A 23507-nucleotide genomic window follows, 5' to 3' on the forward strand; every position below is an offset into this window, starting at 1 on the left:
TATTCAAAATATTTTTTACATTATTAAATTTGTTTGTATTTAATGAATTATTAAATATTTCAGTACTGTACGAGTAAACTGCATCATTTTCGTATGTATAACGTGAAAAAAAAATATAGAGAAGGGAAATATTCTAGGTCGGAAGAAATGTTTCGTTTTCGAGTTAAAATAGCTTCGAGTGCAAAGTCGATAGAAATGCAGTTTTTAGAAATCGCAGAAACGGAGATGAATATATTCGCAGACATTTTAGAATGGAGTCGTCGTTGCTTTTCACAAGCTTTGCAATGAAAGCATGCAGAAGGCGCGTTTGTATAGAATTGTTGGGAAGCTGCGAAGAGGTGAGAGATCACAGAGATCTCTCCGCCACATTTTTGAAATACTTTCTGAGAAAGACACATCGCATTTGCTTGCATTTGAAACGTGAATGTACAGGAACAGTGTAACGATCGAGCGAGACTACCAATAAACATGAAACGTAGTATTAAAGATTTAAAACGAAAAACGTGGGGCGCATGCAACAGATAATTGATGCATGAATAGTTCATCTAAGTCTAAGTTTTAAATCTTACAAGTATTTTCATAGCTACTAAAAGTTCACAATCACAAATTTTCAGGACTATCTGTATGGGGTTAAGAATCTGTATGGGCCTAGGAAAAATTATTCTCATACTTTTTAGTCCGTCTTAAAAACGTGGTATATTAAAATTTTGATTTTTATTTAAATAATTATTCTAGTAACAAAATCACAAAGTCAGTCGTAAATATCACCCACTAGAGCTTAGAATTGTAACAAAACATCGTTGGCCTTGATTGTTTTTTGTAACAAGTCATCATTTCTGCTTCGCTAAAAAATTTGAGGATATACATAAAACCTGTACAAAAATGTACATGAAAGTCCTGTACCGATATCTTTTGCAGTTTTCTAGTAAAAAAATCGCAAATTCAGCCCTCAACCTCACCCTCCACAGCCTAGGCTACAGCAACAAAGAACGATTCTCTCGATCGCTCACAGCAGTCACGATTTTGATTTCTGCTTGCTGGAAAAATTTGTGGATACAACCAAAGCATGTATAAAAATATACAGCAAAATTTTTCTTAAACATCTTTCACAGTTCTTTGGCAAAAAAAAGATCGCAAAGTTGTGAAACGACAGGGGTCGAAAATCGAATTCGTGGCGGAGAAAATTCTTAACGAACCGACCCACAGTGGGGTATTTAGCCCGAAAAGCCGGAAAAAAGTCAATCTCAAAAATTTAACGTAAACTGTTATTTATTATTGCTCGAAGTTGTTGAATGTGTGGAGAGCAATGTATTAAATTTTTTTTATTCATTTGTAAGTTTATGAGTCTCAAAACTTAATCGAAAGTCAAGAGATTCTATGACTTGTATTGCCTTTCCAATCATGCTACAACATATCGTACATTTATGAGTGATTTTTACATGCTTTAAAAAAGCTGTGTAATTTTTTGCATTATGGATATCTTTTAAGTAAGTATGGACTACACTTTCAGACTGTTTTCATTTTTTTTATTATACTTATTTATAAGGTTATTAATATTTGTATATGATCAGTAATTCAGAAATTATTTTTACAATTATAAGACTTCGTTAACGATTTTATTATGGTTCTGAGTGATTCCCGATGGTCTTTTTGGTCTCATTATATTTGGTAGAGATTTGTGATTCCAAGCTAATAAAGTTTGGTTCCGGATTTGTCCGGATTGACGTTTTATAGCTAATTTAGTATTAGCGTTTAGAAGTGTTTTACGTACGCCTATAGGCCGTAATTAATGGTAATAATTTTAAAATATTCTGAAAATACATATCTACGTATTAAAACATTTCATGATCTACGTATTTTGTATTAAAATAATAATTTACATCATTTTAACATAATTTACGTGTAAAAATACTTTTTCCAGCTTTTCGGTGCACGTACTCCGCAATCGCCACGATTTTTCAAGGGTTTCCGATAATCTGAGGAAAAAAAGGTTCGAACAAAAGATTAACAGTATTCAGATGTCTACAAATTTCAATCCATAAAATTTCGAAACAAAATTTTTTTTTATAAAAAGTGAGGATCAATTTAATTTTTTAACTGTTACGATATATTTTTGATTTCATAATGTTATAGCCGATGTTAAGACGAATTCAACGACCTACTACATTATGGCATTGAGCGTATATGTAACGCTTAAATAATTTTTTCCGGCTTTTCGGGCCAAATACCCCACTGTGCGACCGACAAATGGAAAATATGAAATAAAATGGCAGCGTGGTGAGTGGAGAACGCGGGCCGCGGCCCGAGGAAAGAAAATGCAGTCCGAGTCGGACTACTTGTGGCGCTGACATTTCGCCGTGTTGCTGGAGATACGCGAACGGTATCAGTTCCGGTGGAAAGCGCGGCGCCCGTTCGAGATCCGAAATGTCCCGTGACAGTCGATTAATCGAGGCGATTCTTTGGCCAGCGGGGAAAGAGGGAGATGGAAAAATCGACGCCGGGCTCTAGGCGGCATGCAAATGGCGTTAGGTTTCTCCGGAGAAGTATGCGAGGTCGTCTTGGAGAACCGGTCACGTTGTGCTTTACGGCTCGCGAATTTCGAGCGACTATGTCTCGTTTACTTTGACGCGCTCAAACGAAACCGATCCGGAACGGGTTAATCTCGTTCGGCTCCTGCTTCGTTGTCAATGGAGAAACATGGATCATTTTATTGTACTGTTGAAACGGTGACCGAAAATATTTCGCCAAAATTGAAACGCACTTCTCAGCGCGAGACGCTGACGAGATACAGTATTTTCTCGATATATGTCAACAACACGGGTCTTGCCAGCGACATATATCGTCCCGGAGATACTATTCTTTGGGCCTCTCGAGCTTCGAGGCCCCTCGCGGGGTATACGCCGTAGTACTCCAGATATTTGCGACAAATATCGAGAAAAGACTGTAAATCTGTTTCATAAACCTAGGTACAATTTAAAAATTAAATTACTACATATTATACTGCGTGAAAAAATTAACCGAAAATGTGGAATAAACATTTTTCCTATCGGACCTTGTTTTCGAGAAAATTGATTTTCAGGGCTCAGCTGAAGAAAATTTCATTTTCTCAAGAGCGAAGCTCGTTAGAGAAAAATTTTACTGTACATTTTCGATTCAGATTTATCTTCATCGATTTCCCCCTATATCATCGGTTCAATCGATACGCGATTTAATCAACGTCTTCTCGAAGCAATTTCTATGACACAATCGACACTCTTTTGTTTTCTTGCAGAACGATAACGATATTGGTAATAGATGTTCAATTTCTATACGCTGAAGAGAGCTACACAAGACTATCAGTGATAATAGATTAAAGCAACAAAGCTACGAGATAACTCGAGTAATCACAGGTATTTCTTGTGTTTGGATCGTGAGTGATGAACAGGCGCAAATATGTGACTCGTGTTATCGATAGAGCACCAGTTTGAAAGGATTGATCGGATCCACGGCGTTGATCAAAAGTTTGGATCTTGCTTGATCCCAGAGAAAACAAACCGAACTCTTTACTCTCTCTCTCTCTCCAGAAAACTCTTAATTTTATTCAATTCTACAACTATGATTTAATTTTTTCCTCGTTAAATGATGTATTTGTTTTCTGGAAAAAATTGACTTCGAGAGAAATGCTCTAAATTGTTTAATTACATTTTTCTTTTTAGTCTATCAACGGTGTCAGTTGCAAGCATAAATATTGAAACAAAATAGAGACAGTGCAAGATATCAGAACGTTTTCTAATGGAACAATTCATTAATTTTATTTTAGCGAGGCAACAAAAACATATGAAAGTAAAGATAGAATATAAAGAACAAAGAGAAAACCGATAAAGACAACGTAATAGATGGAGAACATATAAAATGAAAACCATACTGTATTGTATGAAAATTTTCTGCAGAAAATCCACAGATTGATCCTCAGATACCCGGCGTCATTTTGTACGAATCTCCGCTAAAATGTGAACGCATATTTTACGGTTAGGTTCGCGATATCGTGCAGTCGCATCTAAGAACGAAAGGAACAAAAGAAATAAGCATACTGACGAGAAAGAGAGTGATTACGCTCTCCCGGCGCGGCGCGGTGCGGCGCGCAGAATGAACCGCAGGCAACGGTTCTTTTAACGATGTTGATTCTACGATGAACTTTTCCTCGAGTCGCAATTAGTCGACACCGGGTCGCGTAATTAGACTCGGATAATTCCGCGGTCTCCTGGTTTATTTGATCGTTCTATCGAGACAGCCGCGAGGAGGCAAGAGTAACTAACGCGATCGCTTAATTATACATTCGCCAATGGAAAACGCGTGTCCCCGGGTGCCACGCTAAATCATAACGCGATGCAGATGTTCCTGCCCGACTATAAATACTTAATTGCCCCCGCCAAATCGCGCTACGATTCGCGGCTTTCTCACTCGATTAACTTTTTCGGGATGAGCCCCTACGTGGCCGTTCCGCCGCCATCGGAACTCGTTGTCAACAATTCCAGAAATTCCAAGATAGTCCACAACATTCGGAAAATTTTTCGTCGTTTTCTAGTAAAAAAAAAAAAAAAATGGCAAAGTTAGTCTAAAATAGAGCCTAGCCTAGTTTGAGTCGACTACAAGTGGGTAGACTTTGAGAATTTTTCTCACATGAAACCGCTAAATGAAAAATTCTGATATTTTGTCGAGACTATAAACGCAACTTCCAGGTCTGTGTATCAATTTTTGGAAAACTAAAAATGTTCGAAAATGGCGAAGTTATTCACTAATTTCGAAACCTCAGTCCCAATCGCATGAAACACCGGTTATCAACGCCATCAGTTATAAAAGTGAATAAGTACGTTAAATTAAAAAAGAACTGAACAGTTTTAGGAATTACAGTAGCGTGTATGGTGAAGGGTGAAAGGTCTAGGCCAACATCCACAATCCTCCGCATCGAGATATTGCGAAACAATGGGGAGAAGGTCGCGGAAAACCGTCTATGAGAGTGATTTCGACTGGCTGTGTAGAAAGCAGATCTATTAAGAGCGATTTACCAATTAAGAGCTCGACTCGAAGGCCGTGCCTTGTAAGGCTTTACAAGTTCAGAGTTTTCCCCGACCGCGGCTCGCTCGGGCGAAAGTTCAACTGACGTTGTCCGAGGACCGGAAATCGTAGGGAATCGAATGCACTCGCGATGCAACGGGACGAGTCGCAACGGAACGATGCGCGCTACGCGTCGAGAAGGCTCTGCAAAGGATTTCACTGGACGGCCGATTTCCGACCACGACAACGATAAATTTATCTTTCTCGCCTCTCCGTCCACGCCGCGGCTTTCTCCCGAGTTTCTATATTAATATTTTTGTCGATCACTTTTTCGCAAAAAAGTTTCTCCTCGCGAATCCGGTCGCGCCTGCTCCGACTGCTTAATCCTCTTTCCTGTGCTCGGTGTCCTCGGCAAATCGCGCGAATTTACGGCTTCTGGTGCGTCGATTAACCCCCCCCCCCGCAACCCTGCAGAAGATTTCGCGGAATGTTGCTAATCGTAGTCTATTTTAAATAACAAATGTGCACGATGTTTCGCGAAGAAACCGTGGCAACAGATTTTGCTCTGACAAATGCATCAATATAAAATCTTCCTTTTTGAAATGCCTAATAGAAAAATAAAGAAATACAGGGTCCTTTTTGCCAACTTCGTTTAACAATTTATGAAGCTTTCAATTTTGGTCTGGCATTTAAATGCTAAATCCACAAAATTATTGTTTAAAGTCCACTTTATGCTTTTTGTACCTCCCAACATAAACATCTACGACAATTAGCATCTCGGAAATTATTATTAATTTCTTATACAAGAGTTCCAATTAAAATCATACAGAAGGAACAGAGTGAAATAGCGTTAAGCGTTAATCGCACGATAAATCCCGGAAAGTGTAAATGAGGCTAGAACAGGGTAAACTAATATTGTCCCAGCCCAGACACCATTTTTCAAAAGAACTGCGAGCAGCATAAATTCCAACCCGACGCGAACGACCGAGAAGACTTACGTCGTGTCCTATCTGCAACAGGATGCATCACAGGAACAAAAGTTAGCCAGATTAGTGGAGTACTTTACTCATCGAGTATCACGCGCGATACACTGTAAAACGAGCGCGACGTTAAAGAGTTTAATTAGCGAGATAAACGCGGTGAAAAAAAGAAAGGAAGAAGAGCTTCGCAATATAAAGTCCCAGAGATAGGCCAAGAGCCGTAAGGTTTACGGGTGCGCAGATAACGTGTAGCGGGCGTGAAGATTAATGACGTGTAATAATCACCTTCTCCAAGGTCGGGACAGTAAATTATTGTACCCGCATAAATCCACTAATAGAGGGAGAGGCTCTAAGCTGGTTAGGGTCTGGCAGGTGTGGATCAAGAGTTAACTCGTAGACTCATTAATGATCTACGTTATCGGTATCAGTGTTTAAGGAATTCCACCATCGTCTATCTATGTGAACTACGCATTCCCATAGCTGTTTCATTAGAACGATAGACTCGGATACAGCTAGATAAAGCAAATGATTACACAGGCTATCAGCGAATTGCTCGTACAACGGTGCGCATTCCTCGAAATATCAAGACAAGTGGGTACAGCACGGAGCAAAATTTTCTGCACCTGTCCAACTTTAATGACTTCTTCATGCACTTGGAACATGAAGAAATAATAATTTTCCCGAATGAAACTTACGATTGCCAGATCTGTGAAAGAATCGTGACTTCTATCGCGACTTTTTGACTTTGCGATTTTTTTTTAGTGAAAAACCGTGAATGATTTTCGTACCAGACTTTAGCGAGTGTGTTCGCACAGGGCTTGGATACGTCTGTAAACTTTTTGATGAAGCGGAAATCAAAGTTGAGTTTGTTACGAGCGAGCAAGGACGCCGATGTTTTGTTATTTTCTAGACTTCAAACGGAGGATGATAATTAGGGCTGACTTAGCGATTTTTTCACTTGAAAACTACGCAGGCTTCGGGTACAGGACTTTCGTGTACATTTTTGCACAGGTTTCATCTGTATTCGGAAATTTTTTCATGAACGGTAAATAAAAATTGAGCGTACTACGACCGATCAAAGTCGTCCACATTTTGTAATAGTCTGTAGGTATAGCTGATTTTCGGCTAACTTTGCGATATATTTGCCATAAAACTGCAAAAGCTTCGGCTACCGGACTTCATTGTACACTTTCCCGTACGCTTCAGGTATATCTAGAAATTTGTCCATACCGAAGAATTGCAAATTGAGTCGGCGACGAACGATCAACGGTGACCGGGTTCGCAGACGGCGCGCGAAACATAGTTTTCAGATCAGGATAAATGGTGTCGCGTGTGGACTGTGGATGACGTTGCAGTCATCGCGTTGATGCGCTTCCGGCAGGCAAAGCGATGTTTGCTCGTCGTTCCCTGCAATCGGAGGCTCGTTTGAGAGCGGGTAACGAATCGTCTGGCTTGGCAGACTGTGCAAACACCGCCGCAGGAATAACGAAGAAGCTCGCGCAGGTGCTCGAGCCCGCGCTCCGGGGCAGAAACCGCGGCATAATTAAAGTCGGTCCACGCACCAATTAAAAATTGCACACGCACACACCGGGAGGGTGGGTGGAGGGCACTTTGGGAGTTCAAAGTTTGCGCAGCGACGCGTGCTGTGCGGGGGCTTCAGGAAAAGTCAATTGCTGAACCCCCTCCGGTCGTGTGCGCTCGCGCGAACGCTTCTCTCGTTAACGTGAAGCAGTGTGTTCCACGCTTTTCACAACGTCGACAACACTTTCGATTATTTTCTAGAAAAGAAAAAAAGAAAAAGGAAAAACAGAACAAGCTTTCTTCCATAGGCGAGCTACCACGCGGCGAATGTGGAGAGGCGATCATGGAGCACGAGCGGGCTTAAACTCGTTTACCGGCTAATTTCTCGATAGTGAACGTCCCTTCGCGTGCAGCAGACTCGGGGAAATGCAGACTGTGCATCCTTGTGCAGGCGTGGCTGCTGAACCGTTCCCTGCGTGTTGGTTGACTTTGCTGAATTTTATGTAACGATTTTGTGCGGTCTTTTCGTGAATTTTTAGTGACAATCTTTCATTTCTTCGGAGAACGCTTTGGTACATTTCTCGAGGTGGAGATTGGAAAATTGTTAGGAAAGGAACGACTTGATTCTGCAAATGCTGTCTGCTCTTGTGAAATTTAACACGTAAAAGAAAGATCTTTCTCAGATAGTGAGGTACCAATTTCTATTGAATATGTTTTTTCCCTAATTTAATTCCTATACATTCGGTTTTCAATTTTTTAAGAGACAAAACAGAGCCCCCCCCCCCCAAAAAGAATAAAAAAGCTTCCAGTTCTTGAAGATGTAAGGCCTGAAAGAAGCAAAGTGCATAGTAAATTATTACAGATTTAAATCCCGGAGATGTAAGATACAAAGTTTGAAAGCTGCAAACTAATTTTGCCTAACTTTACTTCAGGAAACCAGAAATTTTTAACTTTTCCTTTATGTAATCTTGTAGATTTTGGCCAGAAAATCCCGAAAATCCAAGTTTTAATCCTAGGACATCAGTAGCTCAAAAGTTATGCGTGTGTAAAGATTTTCATAATTTTCGACAGACGAGGGTGTCGCTGTATTGGTAAGACGCTGAGTACATACCAACATGGCGACGCCTTTACATATTAAAAGCGCTTAAAATCGCTCAATTTTAAACGCACATAACTTTGGAACCAGTGAATACCTAACATCAAAACTTGGATTTTCCCTGAGGTAAAGTTTAACCCTAATTTTGATTACATTTTCGAACCAATTACATCGGACCCACTACCACTCGAAATTTCACTTGTTCGTGGAACAGTGAATTTTACAGAAAGTTCCCGTCAATTTGCATACAGGCGTGACCAGCTGCGAGGAATTCTTTAAAACACGAGCACAGTGTCAGCACTTTCGTTGGCACGCGAGACGAAGAATCGAGTCCGGAGATGAAAAGTGACGGGCTAATTGGGGTGCGGCCGATTCCGGCAAGTTCGGAACGGTTCCGGACAGTAGCGAGTCCCATTGACAGTTTAGCTTTGTCGGGACACTGGCTTTGTCAGAAAGAGAGAACGAGAAACGGCCGGCGCGCTAATTGCTCTTCTGATTCAATAAGAGCCGCGAGGAGATCGTCGTCGAGCGTCCCGGCCAGATAAGAATGGAATTATAAATCTACGGAGCAATTAAGGTCGACGAGCCAATTAAAGGGTAAACACACTGCGCTGTAAAGAGCACAGCTTTATTCAAAGCGGCGTACCGCGAACCGAGAAAAAGAGGAAAAGGCAGGGAGAGAGAGAGAGAGAGAGAGAGAGAGAGAGAGAGCGAGAGAGAGAGAGGGAGAGAAAAAGACATGAAGCGAGAGAGAAAGACACCGGCAAAGGTCAGCTGGCGTCTATTTGTAACCAGCTCGCTGGTAGCTGCGTATGAGAAATGGCCGATATACCGCGAGCTATTTCTGCGACGCCTTAATCATTCCAATTATCGGACTCTGAATGAAAAATCAGCCGTGGGCGGCGTTAGTCACGCGACTGAGCCTCTTCCTTTCCCGGAAACGCACACTGCGGTTGCTGCAAGCTCCCATGCAACGGAGTCAATAGGAATAAGCATAGGGACTGTCCCTAACCCTGGGACAGGAGCATTTTTCTTATTAGACGATTCGGAGATTTATTTTTTGAAACGTATTTTTTAGATTACCCCATCTAGGTAGACTCATTAGTCTGTCATTTAAATAGCGACAGATATTCACTTAACTCTTTGCACTCGAATTACATTTTTCTCACGAGACCTACTAGAAACCCAAGTGCATTTTAATCTCTTTAATGTGACAAAAAGTCGTACTTAAAAATTAACTCGGTCACGGGGTCCAAAGCACCTGAAAGGAACACTAACCGAGCAAGAGACAAGTCTCTCAAGGCAAACATAAAAAAATATATATGTCATGTAATTTCGATTATTTTTACTTGAAAAAAATCACACGTGCACTTCAAATACCAATAAATATGCGTGCAAAATCTCAATACAAAAGGTTCACCAGTTTTTTTAGAAAAAATTCTAAAAATTCTCGGGAAAATGGCCTCGAAAATAAGAACATCCCCTTAGTTGCGATTAGTGTTCCTGATTTCTCAACATTTTTCATTTCTCGAGAAATGAGAAATAAGACTACATTTCTCGATAATTCTCGAGAATTTTCGAGATATAAATTGGGAATTATTATATATTGGGAAACTTTTACCAAACTTTTATAAAGTGAAACATTACGCTTTCGTTTTGAAATGACTTCTCAAGAAGCATAATGCGTCTAATGTAGAATCAGACAATCTACCTCTTTTTTTTGTAACAAAATCTGTAGCCGTAGAAAAATTTCTTTCATTTTGTGTAGACGTTGGCTTTATCGTATACAGAAAAAAGTTGTTGAAGATTGGGTGACCTTTTTTCAATGGACTCAAAAATTGGGAATTCCTTTGTTAGAGTCCGGAATTTATTTTCTTCTGCCGCTAAACTCTTGACACTAAATTCTTGAAGATTATCTGCAATTTCTAACTTTAACTGTTTTTCCAGTGATAGTTCCTCATTCTGAGAATCTGAAAGTGTTTCATTATTTTCATAAGAATCATTGTTATATTTTCCAAAAAGTCTGCTTAGAATTTGTTTTGCCATTTTATACATATCTGCCTTGGATGTTAAATAAAAAAATGTACCTTCTGAATCTTTTTGCAGAGATTCTGGATTATGCAGATATTTTATAAGGGATACAACAATCTTGTCTCTTTTTTTAGATATTTCTTCTTTAATAACAACAAGAAACTCATCACTCAATTCAGCATTCAGTTTTTCTAAAGTTTTAAATAAGAATTTAAGAGAATTTAAGAATTTATATGTTATAAAATACATGAGATTCATAAGAATTTTCCTAGATTTAAATTTCTCGAGAAATACTGAAATTTCTCGAGAAGAACACTAGTTGCGATGCCCAAACTGTCTCGAAAACAACCCTAACCGAGCAGAACTCAAATGTTTCCAGATCAATAATTCAATCATTCTCGTTGCTACGGTCAACTCAGCCACCAAGTGAGTCGTCTTAAAATTTTGAAAAACCTCAGTCACAGTGTCCAAGGTGTCCCGAAATGAACCCTAATCGATTCGAAGACTGTCTCCATTAGAAGATCGATGATTCGATCATTCCCATCGGCAGGACCATGCTTTCTCCTCGCGCCAGGTAACAATGATCTCCGCGGAACACAGGCAAGGACGCAGACGGTGTGAATTATTTAAATGAACCGGCTAATTATTTCGGTGCGGTTACTTTCGCGCGGCGCGCGTTCTGAAAGACAGTTTCGGGTTCTCGACGCTTGCTTTCAGCCGCTGCTGCCACCGGGTGAAAACTAGTTGGCATAGTTTCGTCGTTAGCAAAAAAAAAACACACACCAGGCGATATTTCGAGGCCCCGCTTTCAGAACGAACACAAAGGTGTCTCGTAATTAACGTCTTCCGACGCGCGTGGCCGTCTTCTAGTCTTCTACGGAGCCGCGAGAAACTCCGCGGAAGATCGGCCCGCCGTCAGTGAAACGCTGTCCCGTGGGAAATTGGAAATATTTTACAGCCGTGACTATAGTTACATCGGCGCTTTACGAGCCGCGGACCACTTGGGAATTGAATCCTCTGGAACCGTGACTGGGCGACCCCGTTTATGGCAACGCACCAACGCTTTTTCCCAGCCGAAACGCTTTCCTGTAATCTTCAACCCTTGGGAAAATCAATTTTGTTTTCAAAGTCAAAAAATTCGACCGACTGGATTGAAACTTTGTGTAGGTCTTTATGACAGTTCTGTTAAGTAGCATGAATTTTGTCAGGTTCCTTTGTCGCTTAATGGAGTGATTTCTCCATATATGTCGCCAAGGCCTAGACGATAAACGTCGCGGAATTACCCCCACTACCGCGGGGTATTCCTCGTGAGGGGCCACGGAAGCTCGAGAGGCCTCGGTCACCAAGGAGTTATGTAAACATAACACGGCTCGGGCATTGTTTCCTGGACGATACATGACGCTGACAACCCCGTGTTGTTGACATATATCGAGAATTCACTGTACTGATTTTTTTACGGTCGATGAGGACAGTAATACGGAGACGTTTCTAAAGAGTTAAAACTTAATTATTTTCTTGAGAATAAAGTAATAAATATTTACACAATGTGTTGCTCGCATATTCGCATTTGCCGAGTTGATGCATTAAATTTCGAAAATAAGGGAATCCATCAATCCCAAAATTCCATAAAATCAAGATAATTTGCTTAATGAAACACGGATAGAAAATTTCGTGCACTGAATTCAGCGTAAAAATTTATTTTCAAATGTAAGCAAATAATTTCAGTGTGACCGTGACAACCATGAAAAATTGTAGTAGGAAAAATGAACGGTGTTTTCGAACACTGAAATAGTTCAAAGAATGACAGAGGTGTCACGGAAAGCGTCACGGCTGCCAAATTTCGGGCAAATTCCACTGCCCACGTGGGAACGCGGCTTAAGACGAACGTTGCGACAGAGAGTACAGAGCTATCTTCGCCTGAAATTCATTCTCGACCCCACAATGTTTGCGAGCGAAGAGTGGTGAGAGGATGGATGGCGGAGAAGTATCGTTGGCGCGTTAACGAAGAGCGAAATGGTCTGAGAATGGCAGTGGGCGATGACATTGTTCAACAACCTAGCGCAACTGTCGCGGATGCCCTAGCTACGATATTTTTGGAAGTTTATGGATCTGTGACGCCAGCGAGGGAAAACACGAGTATGATTAATCATACCGAAGTATCACCTGTTATACCAAGAAATCGTCAATGGCATCTTCGAAATTCTTTTCACGCTGGATCTCTAGTGTTTAGCCTACTTGGCCAATGATCTCTCCGGGCTTTCCGACCTTGCAAATTCTTTCCGGATGACTCGAAGATCTATCGCACTCTGAAGAATCCGCTTGCATGCTACCAATTCAGAAATGCCGCGGCGGATCTCGCGAATGGCCAGAGATTTCTAAATGAATTATCTCTCGACTCAGACTTTGGGATTTTTTGACTGCCCTAATGACTGCCACATGTTCCGAGTTTCTACATTTCGTTTCGTTTTACCGCCGAGAAATAGCATAATGTTTCTAACGCGTTCCACGTTACACGGTTTCCACTCAGACTTCAGCGAAATAAATTATAGACGGTTCAAGGATCCCAAGCGGTGAAGTGAATCAGCGACAATGGACATTGAGAATCGGTTACGGATTCAATTATATTCCCAATCGGAATAGTCATCGGATTCGCAGGGGATAGCAGCTTTGAACAATCGTAGGCGATTCGAAGAGTCCCGGGCAGTAAAAGAAATCGGTGACTATAAAGATCGAGAACAGGTTAGCGACTTAATTACATCTCTAATCAAAACCGTCTGCGGATTCACACGGGAGATCTGCCTTGAAAAGTTTCACGATCGAAGCGGCGCGCGGGCCGTGTTAGATAATAATAGACCGTAACAAAGGCCTCGCGAACGAAAAAATCGAGCCTCCAATTTCCTGAAGCAGAGCTGGAAACTCGATAGCCCGGAGGAATCGATCCGTTCCGTTGATCCCACTGGAATTAGAACCCAATCGTTGAGAATCAGCCGGCGCGGCGGCTTCATTCGATTAAAATCTGGAAAAGAATAAATTAAAAGAGAGAGAGAGAGAGAGAGACGGGATCGCCTGAAGCGTAACAAAGAGAAAGAGGACTTTTTTTCGCGCTCGGAGCGTTACACTGTGACAGGAATTCCGGCGGAATCCGACGTTCTCGTTAGCTTCGCTTTCTCCATTCGTGTTTCTTCTAATTTTTTTTTTCTTTTTTCGTTGTTGATCCTCGCGAAACGCTCGATTTGCAAGCGCTCTGTTTACCCGCCGGCTCTCTGCGCCCGCGTATTCGTCATCGTTTGGACGCGGCCCAACTAAGCCAGCCACTGCCAAGGAATCCTGGCCAGATTCCGCGCGGATATTCTCGACTTTTTAACCCGCGGAATTTCCATCTCGCGACACGACGCGCTCCTCGTTTTCGTTTTCCTGTTTAGCGAGATCGCACGGCCCGAACAGTGAAAACACTGAGGAGATTGAAGAGACTGAGAACACCGAGAAGCTAGAGCTCGAGAATTAGCGCCAGGTGCTGCATGCTATCCGGATGGACCACCTGAAACCATAATCCTTCGCATTCCGATTTTTTGGTATTTTTTCCCCTCCAACTTTCGTTAAGCCTTTGCACTCGAAGCTCTTTTAACTTCAAAGCAAGACATTTATTCGGATCTACAGACATTTAGGAGCTAGAGCTCGAGCATTAGCGCCAGGTGCTGCCAGCTACCTGGATGGACCACCTGAAACCATAATCGCATTCCGATTTTTTGGAATTCTTTTCCCTCCAACTTTCGTTAACCCTTTGCACTCGAAGCTCTTTTAACTTCGAAGCAAGACACTTCTTCTGGCCTAGACTTTATTGCTATAAAGCAATGACCTTGGAATAATTATTGTCACTGAATTCCTAATGAAAGGGACTATCATTGTAGGTGTTTAAAAAAGGGTGGTTCCATTTAAAAAAGTGAAGGTCACCTTGATATCTCTAAAAAAAATGACATAAAAACAAAACTTTTTTTGGCTTCGTGTCAGCCCCATTGTACCATTCAACTTTGTCCTTACCATATTTTACGTATCTTTAGAAACAACAAAGATATTTGAGGTGCAAACGTTAGGTGACTCACCCTATATATATATATATAAAAACTTAAATAATTTTTTTTTAAAACATATGTCGGTTTTTAACAGAATTATGAAAGTATGTATCTGAGCACTTTCATTATCAGATAGCTTAGATAGATAGACCAGATAGCTTCTTATTCATCCGGCAATCTAGCGTTAATCTCTGCGAATTTTTCTGCGCAACAAAAATTGTATGTGTTAATTGCAGGAGCTACACAGACATTTGTTTCCTTTTCTAATCGTTTTATTCAGTTGGAACTAATGCAATGGTATTTTTAAATTCTTGAAATTTTTCTGCTGTTTGAGATTGCACCAAGTCGTTTCTGTCATAAACGCATAAAATGCCGCTGTCCAGTCGTGATCAAACGTTAATCCTAATACATGGTATGTTAATGCGAATACCGTGTTATAACGCTATGACAGGTTTACCCTTCTCCTGGCACGGTTGTTTAGCGCGAGTCTTCCCGATTGGCCTGATTTCCGCAAGAATCCTAAATCTCTAACGGTGAACGGTGTTCGCAGCAACGCGCAGAAAGAGAGGATAGAAGTTCACGCGTTGCGGAAGCACGAGCGCGCGAGAATTCGCAAAAGTGCGAGACGACGCGCGAGAGCTCGTCGTCCCGTTACGCGAGCCACTCGTTCGCGAATTAAAAATGGATACCGCGAGGACGATTTCCAGCACAGATCCAGCGCCCCTCTCCACCCCTTGGATCGATTTGATGATCCGGGGTTTCCTCGAGCTATATCTGCCGGTTACGTGCCATCGACGCATCGAATTTCACTGTTTTTCTATCCTGTCTTCCTTGAATTTAATTGCCAAGCCGCGGATTTTCCAAATAAACACCAGCCACCGAGAAATCTCAAAAATCAAACAGAAATGCTTCACGACGAGCGCAACACTCTGAACCTGCTTTAAAGATTCGGAAAACATTTCGGGGGATCAAGAAAATGGACGAGAAGCCTCGGAAAATATTCTGAAATCGGTTCGCAACCGTGCGAATCGATCCGAAAGGTATGTCTCGAACGGGAAACCCTGTGCAAACGAAGCACGCGAAGGGATCGAAGTTTCGCCATTTCAAGTGACAACGCGATTCACCGCAGCGCATTGTACCGCCGTCTTTGTGCCTGGTCTCCGATTCAGCCTGAACAAAACCGATTCATCGACGGCCGCAAATCCTGAATCCTCGTCCGTTTGAATAGCATCGGTTGCGCGTGTCTCGTTTCATTAATAACAGTCCCCGTGGTTGTGTGAATCGCGACGGTTGTCTCTCACGCGACTCTTCAGCTGTGAGAACAACACGACAGAAAGCATATACCTATATATCTTGTCGCGATCAGGATGACGTCCCGCGCGTCTCCATTCAATGAGAACGCTTAATTACGGAACGATCCTTGTACAGATCGTTTTCTCGTTTGTGCAGGACTTAATCCGAGGAAACCACCCCTTCGCGATTTTTCTGAGCACTCTGCACGATTAACACTGCGGTGTTCGCGTAATTGCTTTAATCGTAATTGCAAAACGGTCGCTGATTTGCGAATATAATTTAATTAAGTCTGGGAATGTAATTTACTTGTCCGTGGCGTTAGGAGCTGCTAATGTAAATCACTTCTGCGGAAGGCTCTTGTTTAGGAATTTTTAACGGCTGAACGGGTGAATACCAAATTATGAAAAAATTCTCACAGTTACACGATACTTCGAAGAATATGCACAAAAATTGTCTTCCCGCGAAGTTTCTTCTTTTATGGGATACGGCAATTTTAAATCGTTAATATCATTTTGAAAAAATTATTTTTAACAAATTATCATGTTTCCACATGCTTCGGAAGGCAGTGAGACGTTGCGGAGCAGTGGAAGCTATTTTCCCAGTGTCCTGATTGGCTCGTGACTCGTCGCGTCACAAGATGGCGGCTATAGTGCCGCGACGTTACGGGGAAAACTTGATATCTCTTTCATTTTTCCATTTTCCGCACATATAACTTTCAATTTCTGATCATCAACGAGCAATTCTATCAAAAACAGACAAACCGGTGTAACACTTAGGCGACTATCATCGAGAAAGTGAAGTCCCATCGCGAAAACCGGATCTGGCACGCGTTTCGCGGTGTTATTTTATTTCTCAATAACTCTAATTCGTGGTAACCACCAATTATCATGATGTTCGGTCATCACTGGATGCCGTGGTAAATCGACAACGACTTGATTTTCCATAACTTTATTTATTCATTGCTCACGCACTTTCTAAATTCCCTTTTTTCTATCTGCCAAGTTTTACTGATCTTTCATAGGTTTATCACAGTGTTCCGGATTTTTACCAATAACTTGGCACACTTAGTGTCCACTTCTTGCGCATTTAGAAAATTCAATCCGTGCGTTTTCGCAGTCCAATCAACGCACGCTTCTTCGAAACTTTCTTCTGCAATTAATCCGTTTAAAATGTTATGTTCAGTGTCGGATATGCATTGGCGATTTTCGAGCGCAGATTTAGCTGTGTTTCAATTTCGCAATGGTTGGTCATTCAGTTATCAAACATTCACACGATCAAATCTGCATTTTACGCATTTTTGCACGTTACAGTCAGGGTCTGCGAGGCATTTGCAATTTTCAAGCGAAGATTAACCCATTTTCCAGTCTTGCAACAGTCGGTCATCCACTTGTCGGGCCAGTAAAAAAAATCAACATCACATTTTCCACGCAATCCAATGAACGTGGTCGCATTTTCCATCTCTCCGAGGACTTGCTTTGACTTTTAACCGATTTAGAATGCCACATTTAGCGTCCCGGGGACATTAATCATTTTTGGGTGGTAGATTAAGTTATATTTCAATTTTACAACAACCGGTCGTCCATTTGTCAGACCAGTAAAATCATCATAAATGTAATATTACCGTCATATGCAGAGTTTGGAGGGCGTTGATAATTTTCGAGCACAGATTAAGCTGTATTTCAATCTCGAAACAGCAGATCGTCCTCTTGCCAGGGCTGCAGAAAATTAAAATTGCATTTTCAACGGAGCAGAATCAGCGTGGTCGCCATTTCTCCAACTTTCTTCGGCATTTAACCGGTTCAAGATGCTACAGTTAGGGTCTAGGGGGCATTAGCGGTTTTCGCGCGGAGATTAAGCTATATTTCAATTTCGCAACAGTTCGCGATAACTGCGGGTCCCATCAGAAACCGCTTAAGCGGTTGCGAGCACTTCCCCTCCCTCCCCGTGACGAAACTATGTGTAGCATGGCCTAGCACCGTGGCGAATCGGCAACAAATCGTGCTGAACGTGTGTCCAATCCTATTTCCAGGTTACACACAAAGTGACGAGTCAGGTGATGGTGTTGAAGATGAACCAGCTGCCGGCGAACAGGCCGAACATGCTCAAGGAGGTTCAGCTGATGAACAAGCTCAGCCATCCGAATATACTGAGGTAAGTCGAACCGAGAATCCGGTCCACTTTTACGCTAGAGAAACTCGAGATGCCGATCTCGAGGAAACAGAGTGCGTGCGCCAGCCGAATTTCCTTCTGCGGCCTCGAACCGGGCCTAATTAGCCCTTGCGCTAATTGCCGGCCACCTGGACAGCCCCCTTAGATCTGTTTTGAAATTTTATCGTGGCTGGAAAGCGGCAAAATTGATTTCAATCGCGAGATTTTAAGCTTGGTGGACCGCATGATCCACTTAGGATGTTTTGGTTGTTGATACGAGTGTTAAAAGGGGGTTGCAAATTGTCCTTGTAATGGTTCTTGATACCTTGAGCGTCGTGTCGTCGACGCCCATAGTGATTATTGTATTTTATCTCGCGGCTTTTAATTTGTTAAAAATTGTTGTACAGTGTAGAACTTGCTTGGTAACCTTTCGTTTATTTGGAATTGGCAAAGCACTCAATGAAGAGATGAACAGGATTCTTTTGAATTGTTGTACACGTGAGTCACTGCGGATGACGCATCTCTTAGTCTGGAGCTGATAATTAACATTTATATTCAACATTGAAGCCAGCAATCGGTGGAAATGACGGATGCGAATATGTCGGCTTGTGAAAAATGGCAAGACTGAGATTATTCAGACTTTGCTCTCAATTCAAGAAATCGAATTTGATCATTTCCCGTGGAAGCACCTTTACAATTTCGATAACAGTATAATAAATAATTTGCCATTTCTCCTTTGACTAGCAGCGAAAGTTTTCAGAGTGAAATATGAACTAAAAGCAATCTAGCCACGGTTCACGAAAATCAATAAATAATCGAACACTTCTCGTTCGACAAGCAGTGAAAGTTTTACTATTAAATAGGAAATAAAACCAATCCGCACACGATTTATAAAGACACAAACGATTTGAAACACAGAGACAGATACAATGTCAATAATTGTATAATAAATAATTAGACCAGCAGCGATAGTTTCGTTGAGCATGCAACGAAAATAACGGCGGTAAAATTTAGTCTTTTAGTATTAAATGAAATGAAATGAAATTAGTATTAGTGTTAGTATTAAATTTAATTTTAGTATTAAATATGAAATAAAAGCAACAGTTTCGTTGAGTATGTAACGAAAATGACGTTGGTAAAATTTCTCAAGGCATAATAAAGCCTGGGAAACCCAATGAATCTGACAGACGATATTTTGCTCGTGTAAAGTTTAATCGAGATTGCACGGGGATTGTATGGGTGATTCAAAGGGGTCGATGGCTGTACTATAGATAGTAATTCCGGATCAGACAGCAGAGAGTACTCGGGCGATTAGCTTCTGTAAAAACAAGTAGGGCGACAGCCACTACCCAGTCGAATAAATTGCTCTGTCGCCTTTGAACCCGTTGTTTCGCGATCGTCCGACAGCGAATGGAATCATAGACAGCTGTGTTATCGGTAATCTGATACGGGCTGATATGGTTGACTCTTCTACACCCCCTGCCTCCCCCCCGTCATTAGCCATTTCAATTCCATCGAGAGTTCACGGGCGGCGGGAGTTCGCGAATATTGGCTCGGAGAAAATGGAATTGACCGAACCTCGAATGGCTAAATCGATAGGTTAATGTCGTAGACTAATGGATGAACGGTACTTTCATATTGCAGGCTGGCCTGATCCCCTTTGAGAACTGCCATAACAGTTTCTGCCGGTTTAGGGTTGCTGGAGCGTCAGAAATTGTGGCGGAATTGCTCGGAGCTTTGGATTCTTTGATCTTTGACCAGTGATCACTGTACACGGAGCAACTAACCATTGCAATAGTTTAAAATTTCTATAAAAATTGCAACGCTGAAATGTCTGCAATTTTTGTCAGCCTACGCGTTTCCTAACACTTCCAAAATTCCTGCGCACTAAAAATTCGCAGCAATCTACAGATCAGCGACTGTCATACGTCGCCATATTTCCTAATATTAGGTCGTCCGATACGTTCGTGCCGTGGATATGTTTACATTATTCACCATTGAAAAGTATTTTAATGAAAAACTGCAGAAATTTTATAGTGACGGTCAGAAAGTCAGAAAAAGGTCGGAAGAGGTTGTGGAATGAAAGGGCGATTACATATTTTATTTTTAGAATTTAAATGGTACAAGAGTAAACGGCACGAACTTGTGGGACCACCTAATATTTCCAAAAAACTGTGCAATCCCGAAATCGGTATAAATCAGTATCAGAGTGTGCTCCAGAAGGGGTTAAAGCAATCAAACCCAAGCCCTGTTATGTTTACACTCCTCGGCGTCCGAGGCCTCTCTTCGCGGCCCCTGACGGGGTATACCCCGCGGTAGTGGCGATAATCCCGTGACGTTTATCGTCCAGACCTTGGCGACATGTACAGAGAAATCACTGTATTTCTAAAAACTGTGCGTTCGAAAAACAGTCAATCGAGAAATCGGTATCAGAGCACGCTGTAGAGGGGGTTAAAGCGGTCGGAGCAGTCGCACGGTGGTTCCGAAAGAGCGTGTCGCTGATACAGCGCCGCTTGTCGTCTAAATAATCCACGCGATTACATCGCGGAATGCCGGCTATAAAAAGCGACACGGGTAACGTGTTCGTCGAGCAAATAAAGGGTGAGGAATAAAGTAGCGGCCGGTGGCGGTGGCATCTTGCAAGAATGAGTTTGCGGACGGAAACTGGTTTTGGCGCGCGAGAAAGAAACAACGGGAGAGAGAGGAGAGAGGGAGAGGAGAGACAAGACGCGAGAAGAAGCAATCCCGCGCGCGCGCGCGCGCTCGCGCTCGTCCCTTGAAAACAGAGCGCTCACGGTTGACGCAACTGGTCCGAGCCGGTTCAGCCAGGCTAATGCCAAAAGAGTTCCGCGGTTTGCGAGTTACGAGTTATGACATAATGCAGCGATCCTCGGCTAGACGGGCTCGCTCTCATGCTCCGTCCAGTAGCTTCGAGTCGAGTCGAGTTAAGTTGAGTCGCAACCGAGCGGCGACAACGCATTCCAACGATATAAACGGCTTGGCCCAGATTCGGACCGAGTGTGCGTGTGTTTATACCGGCGGATCTTATTTCTGGCATTTCTCTCGTTGAAGGCTGCGGAAACCGCGACAGCACGCTCCGCTGACTCAGTGTTTCATTGAAAGAAGCGGCCGTCTGTCCACCGACAACCCTTAAGGGCCCGGGGTAGTCACGCGACTTTTTAATTAATAATTTCCATCCTTCACAGCCTTTAATAATTTCACAGCCTTCAGACACAGACTTAAGATCCGTCTTGATCTTGATCCGACGGGTCTCAAGTCTGTGACTAAACCTGTCACATTTTTTTTTCTCTGTATTATCGATATTATGAATTCTGACGCCAGAAGCCCTGCACAGATCAGTAGGATCTGTGGATGCTTGAAGATCTTTCTTTAATGTGATTTGTGGGTTTACGATTGCTATTGAAGGACCTATCCAATATCCCTTAACCATAGACTATGAATATTTAAAAAAAAAAAGATGAAATAATTGCTGAAATGTGTTGAGGCTAAAAATTTGAAAAAATTACACGAGATCAAGACAATACATACCTATGCATCTTGATTCACTTCTATATGTATACAACTTCAACCAATTTCATCTAGAATCCATTACAATCTCTTTCACGCCATACGATTCGCTTTTCAGAGTTATTTTCTTACCGGTCGAACATGTGAAAAATGTTAGCGATGCTATAGTTGTTCTCCGCAGTGTGGATTAGTAACAGCAGCCATTTTATAGCTAGGAGTCGACTCTGTGCCAGTAAGTAAATTAATTCAACACAAAATGATCACCCAAATAAAAAAGGCTCTTAAGGGCCCGGGATAGTCACGTGACTTTTGAATTAGTAATTTCCATTCACAGACTTAAGATCCGCTTTGGTCTTGATCTGTGACTAAACTTGCCACACTTTTTGCTCTGTATTATCAATATTATGAATTCTCACGCCAGAAACGTGCTTCAAGTTTTTGGCTTTATTTCGCCGAGAATCAAGACAAAATCAATTTGTAGCTGGAGATATTTTCTAGTGCGCGCTGCTCTCGATTTCACCCAGAAAACTCACCCAATGGCATAAAAATGCTTGGATTCCACGGCATGCAGATCGTCAATTTTTGGCCTACTTCTAACGCTTACATTACCAAATATCTGCATAATCTCGGCAGCTCCTGACCAGCGCGCACTAGATTGAACCTTCCTCTTTCGAATGAGCTCTTTACCAGCGACAAACATTTTTTGACGGTAATGTAGTCACTCTACCTTATCGCGAATCTACGGAGACCGGCCCTCTGCAATATACGTATATGAACTTGCAAGGGTCAAAATCTTGACAAATTGACGCTTCAATATTGCAATGAGCAGTTTAAAAGTGGTCACTTGTGTTTCCTAAAAGTCCAATCTACGTCTGTATGGAGCCCAAATTGCGAATTTCTACCTCATCGTGGAGTAATTTGTAATATTCGGCAGAAGACTCGCTTTCTGAAGCAAGTATGACGTCACAAGATGGCTGCCGCAGAGAGATTCTCTTAATTTCGAGAGATTTAGTGTTCGTATCGAAAAAAAGGCTCTGGACAGACGTAGCAAAGACATGTACAAACACGGTGGTATGCATTTTTAATTGATTACTTACTTATTTAAGACGTAAAATGTCTAGAAAAAAAGGCATAGCGTAACATAGCGTGACAGTCAAGGCCTAATGCCTGCCGGCCCCCTTAAGCCTTTGGGATCTCTCGAAGGATCCGAAGGATCCCTTTTATTTTTGAAACTTGCTATAACATCGTAGAATTCGATTGTATTCGCGTGAAGTCCCGTCCATAAACATCCGGACACTAAATTCGTGTACACTGTGCATTTGTGTCGCATGGCTCTTTCTCAATAACAATAATGTCTCGTTGTATGTGGAAACTTGAGGACCTAAATGTTACTTGCATCGTGAACAAACACTGCGCCTCCATGTCTTGCTGCCACGTCGAACGTGAAAAAACACTGCGAGTAAATTAGCGTGTCGGTGGAGGAATACTAATTCAATGATAAAACTCTATTAATCATCATTATTTTCATAGGAAACCTTTATGAACATGCGCGTGACATTTTCCTGGTTAAAATGATACCAAACACGATACAATTCGGATCGGATTTACCTGTTTAATCCACGATATAGTACAGCCTCTCTTATCCGAACAAGTAGAAGAAACACTGCTGTTGGAATAATAGTATAGTTACCTAGCTACGATGCCAGATTGAATCCACACAGGCTTATATAATGAATCGCATTAGATTGTTTATTAAATAATGTCATCTGTTCCGATAATCGAGGCTTTAATGAATCGCGAATTGAG

At 41.9% G+C, this 23507-nt stretch overlaps 1 protein-coding gene across 2 annotated transcripts in view; it reads left to right on the top strand.

Annotated features, from left to right (window-relative positions):
- Cdi (serine/threonine kinase) overlaps window positions 1–23507 on the top strand; it is an 80067-nt gene that overhangs the window by 32031 nt on the left and 24529 nt on the right. For both annotated transcript variants that reach the window (XM_076786385.1, XM_076786387.1), the window contains exon 3: window positions 18055–18176. In XM_076786385.1, coding sequence (XP_076642500.1) covers window positions 18055–18176 — 122 coding nt within the window. The remainder of the gene's footprint in view (window positions 1–18054; window positions 18177–23507) is intronic.

Source organism: Halictus rubicundus, chromosome 4 (genome assembly GCF_050948215.1).
Source record: "Halictus rubicundus isolate RS-2024b chromosome 4, iyHalRubi1_principal, whole genome shotgun sequence".
Lineage (NCBI taxonomy): Eukaryota > Metazoa > Arthropoda > Insecta > Hymenoptera > Halictidae > Halictus > Halictus rubicundus.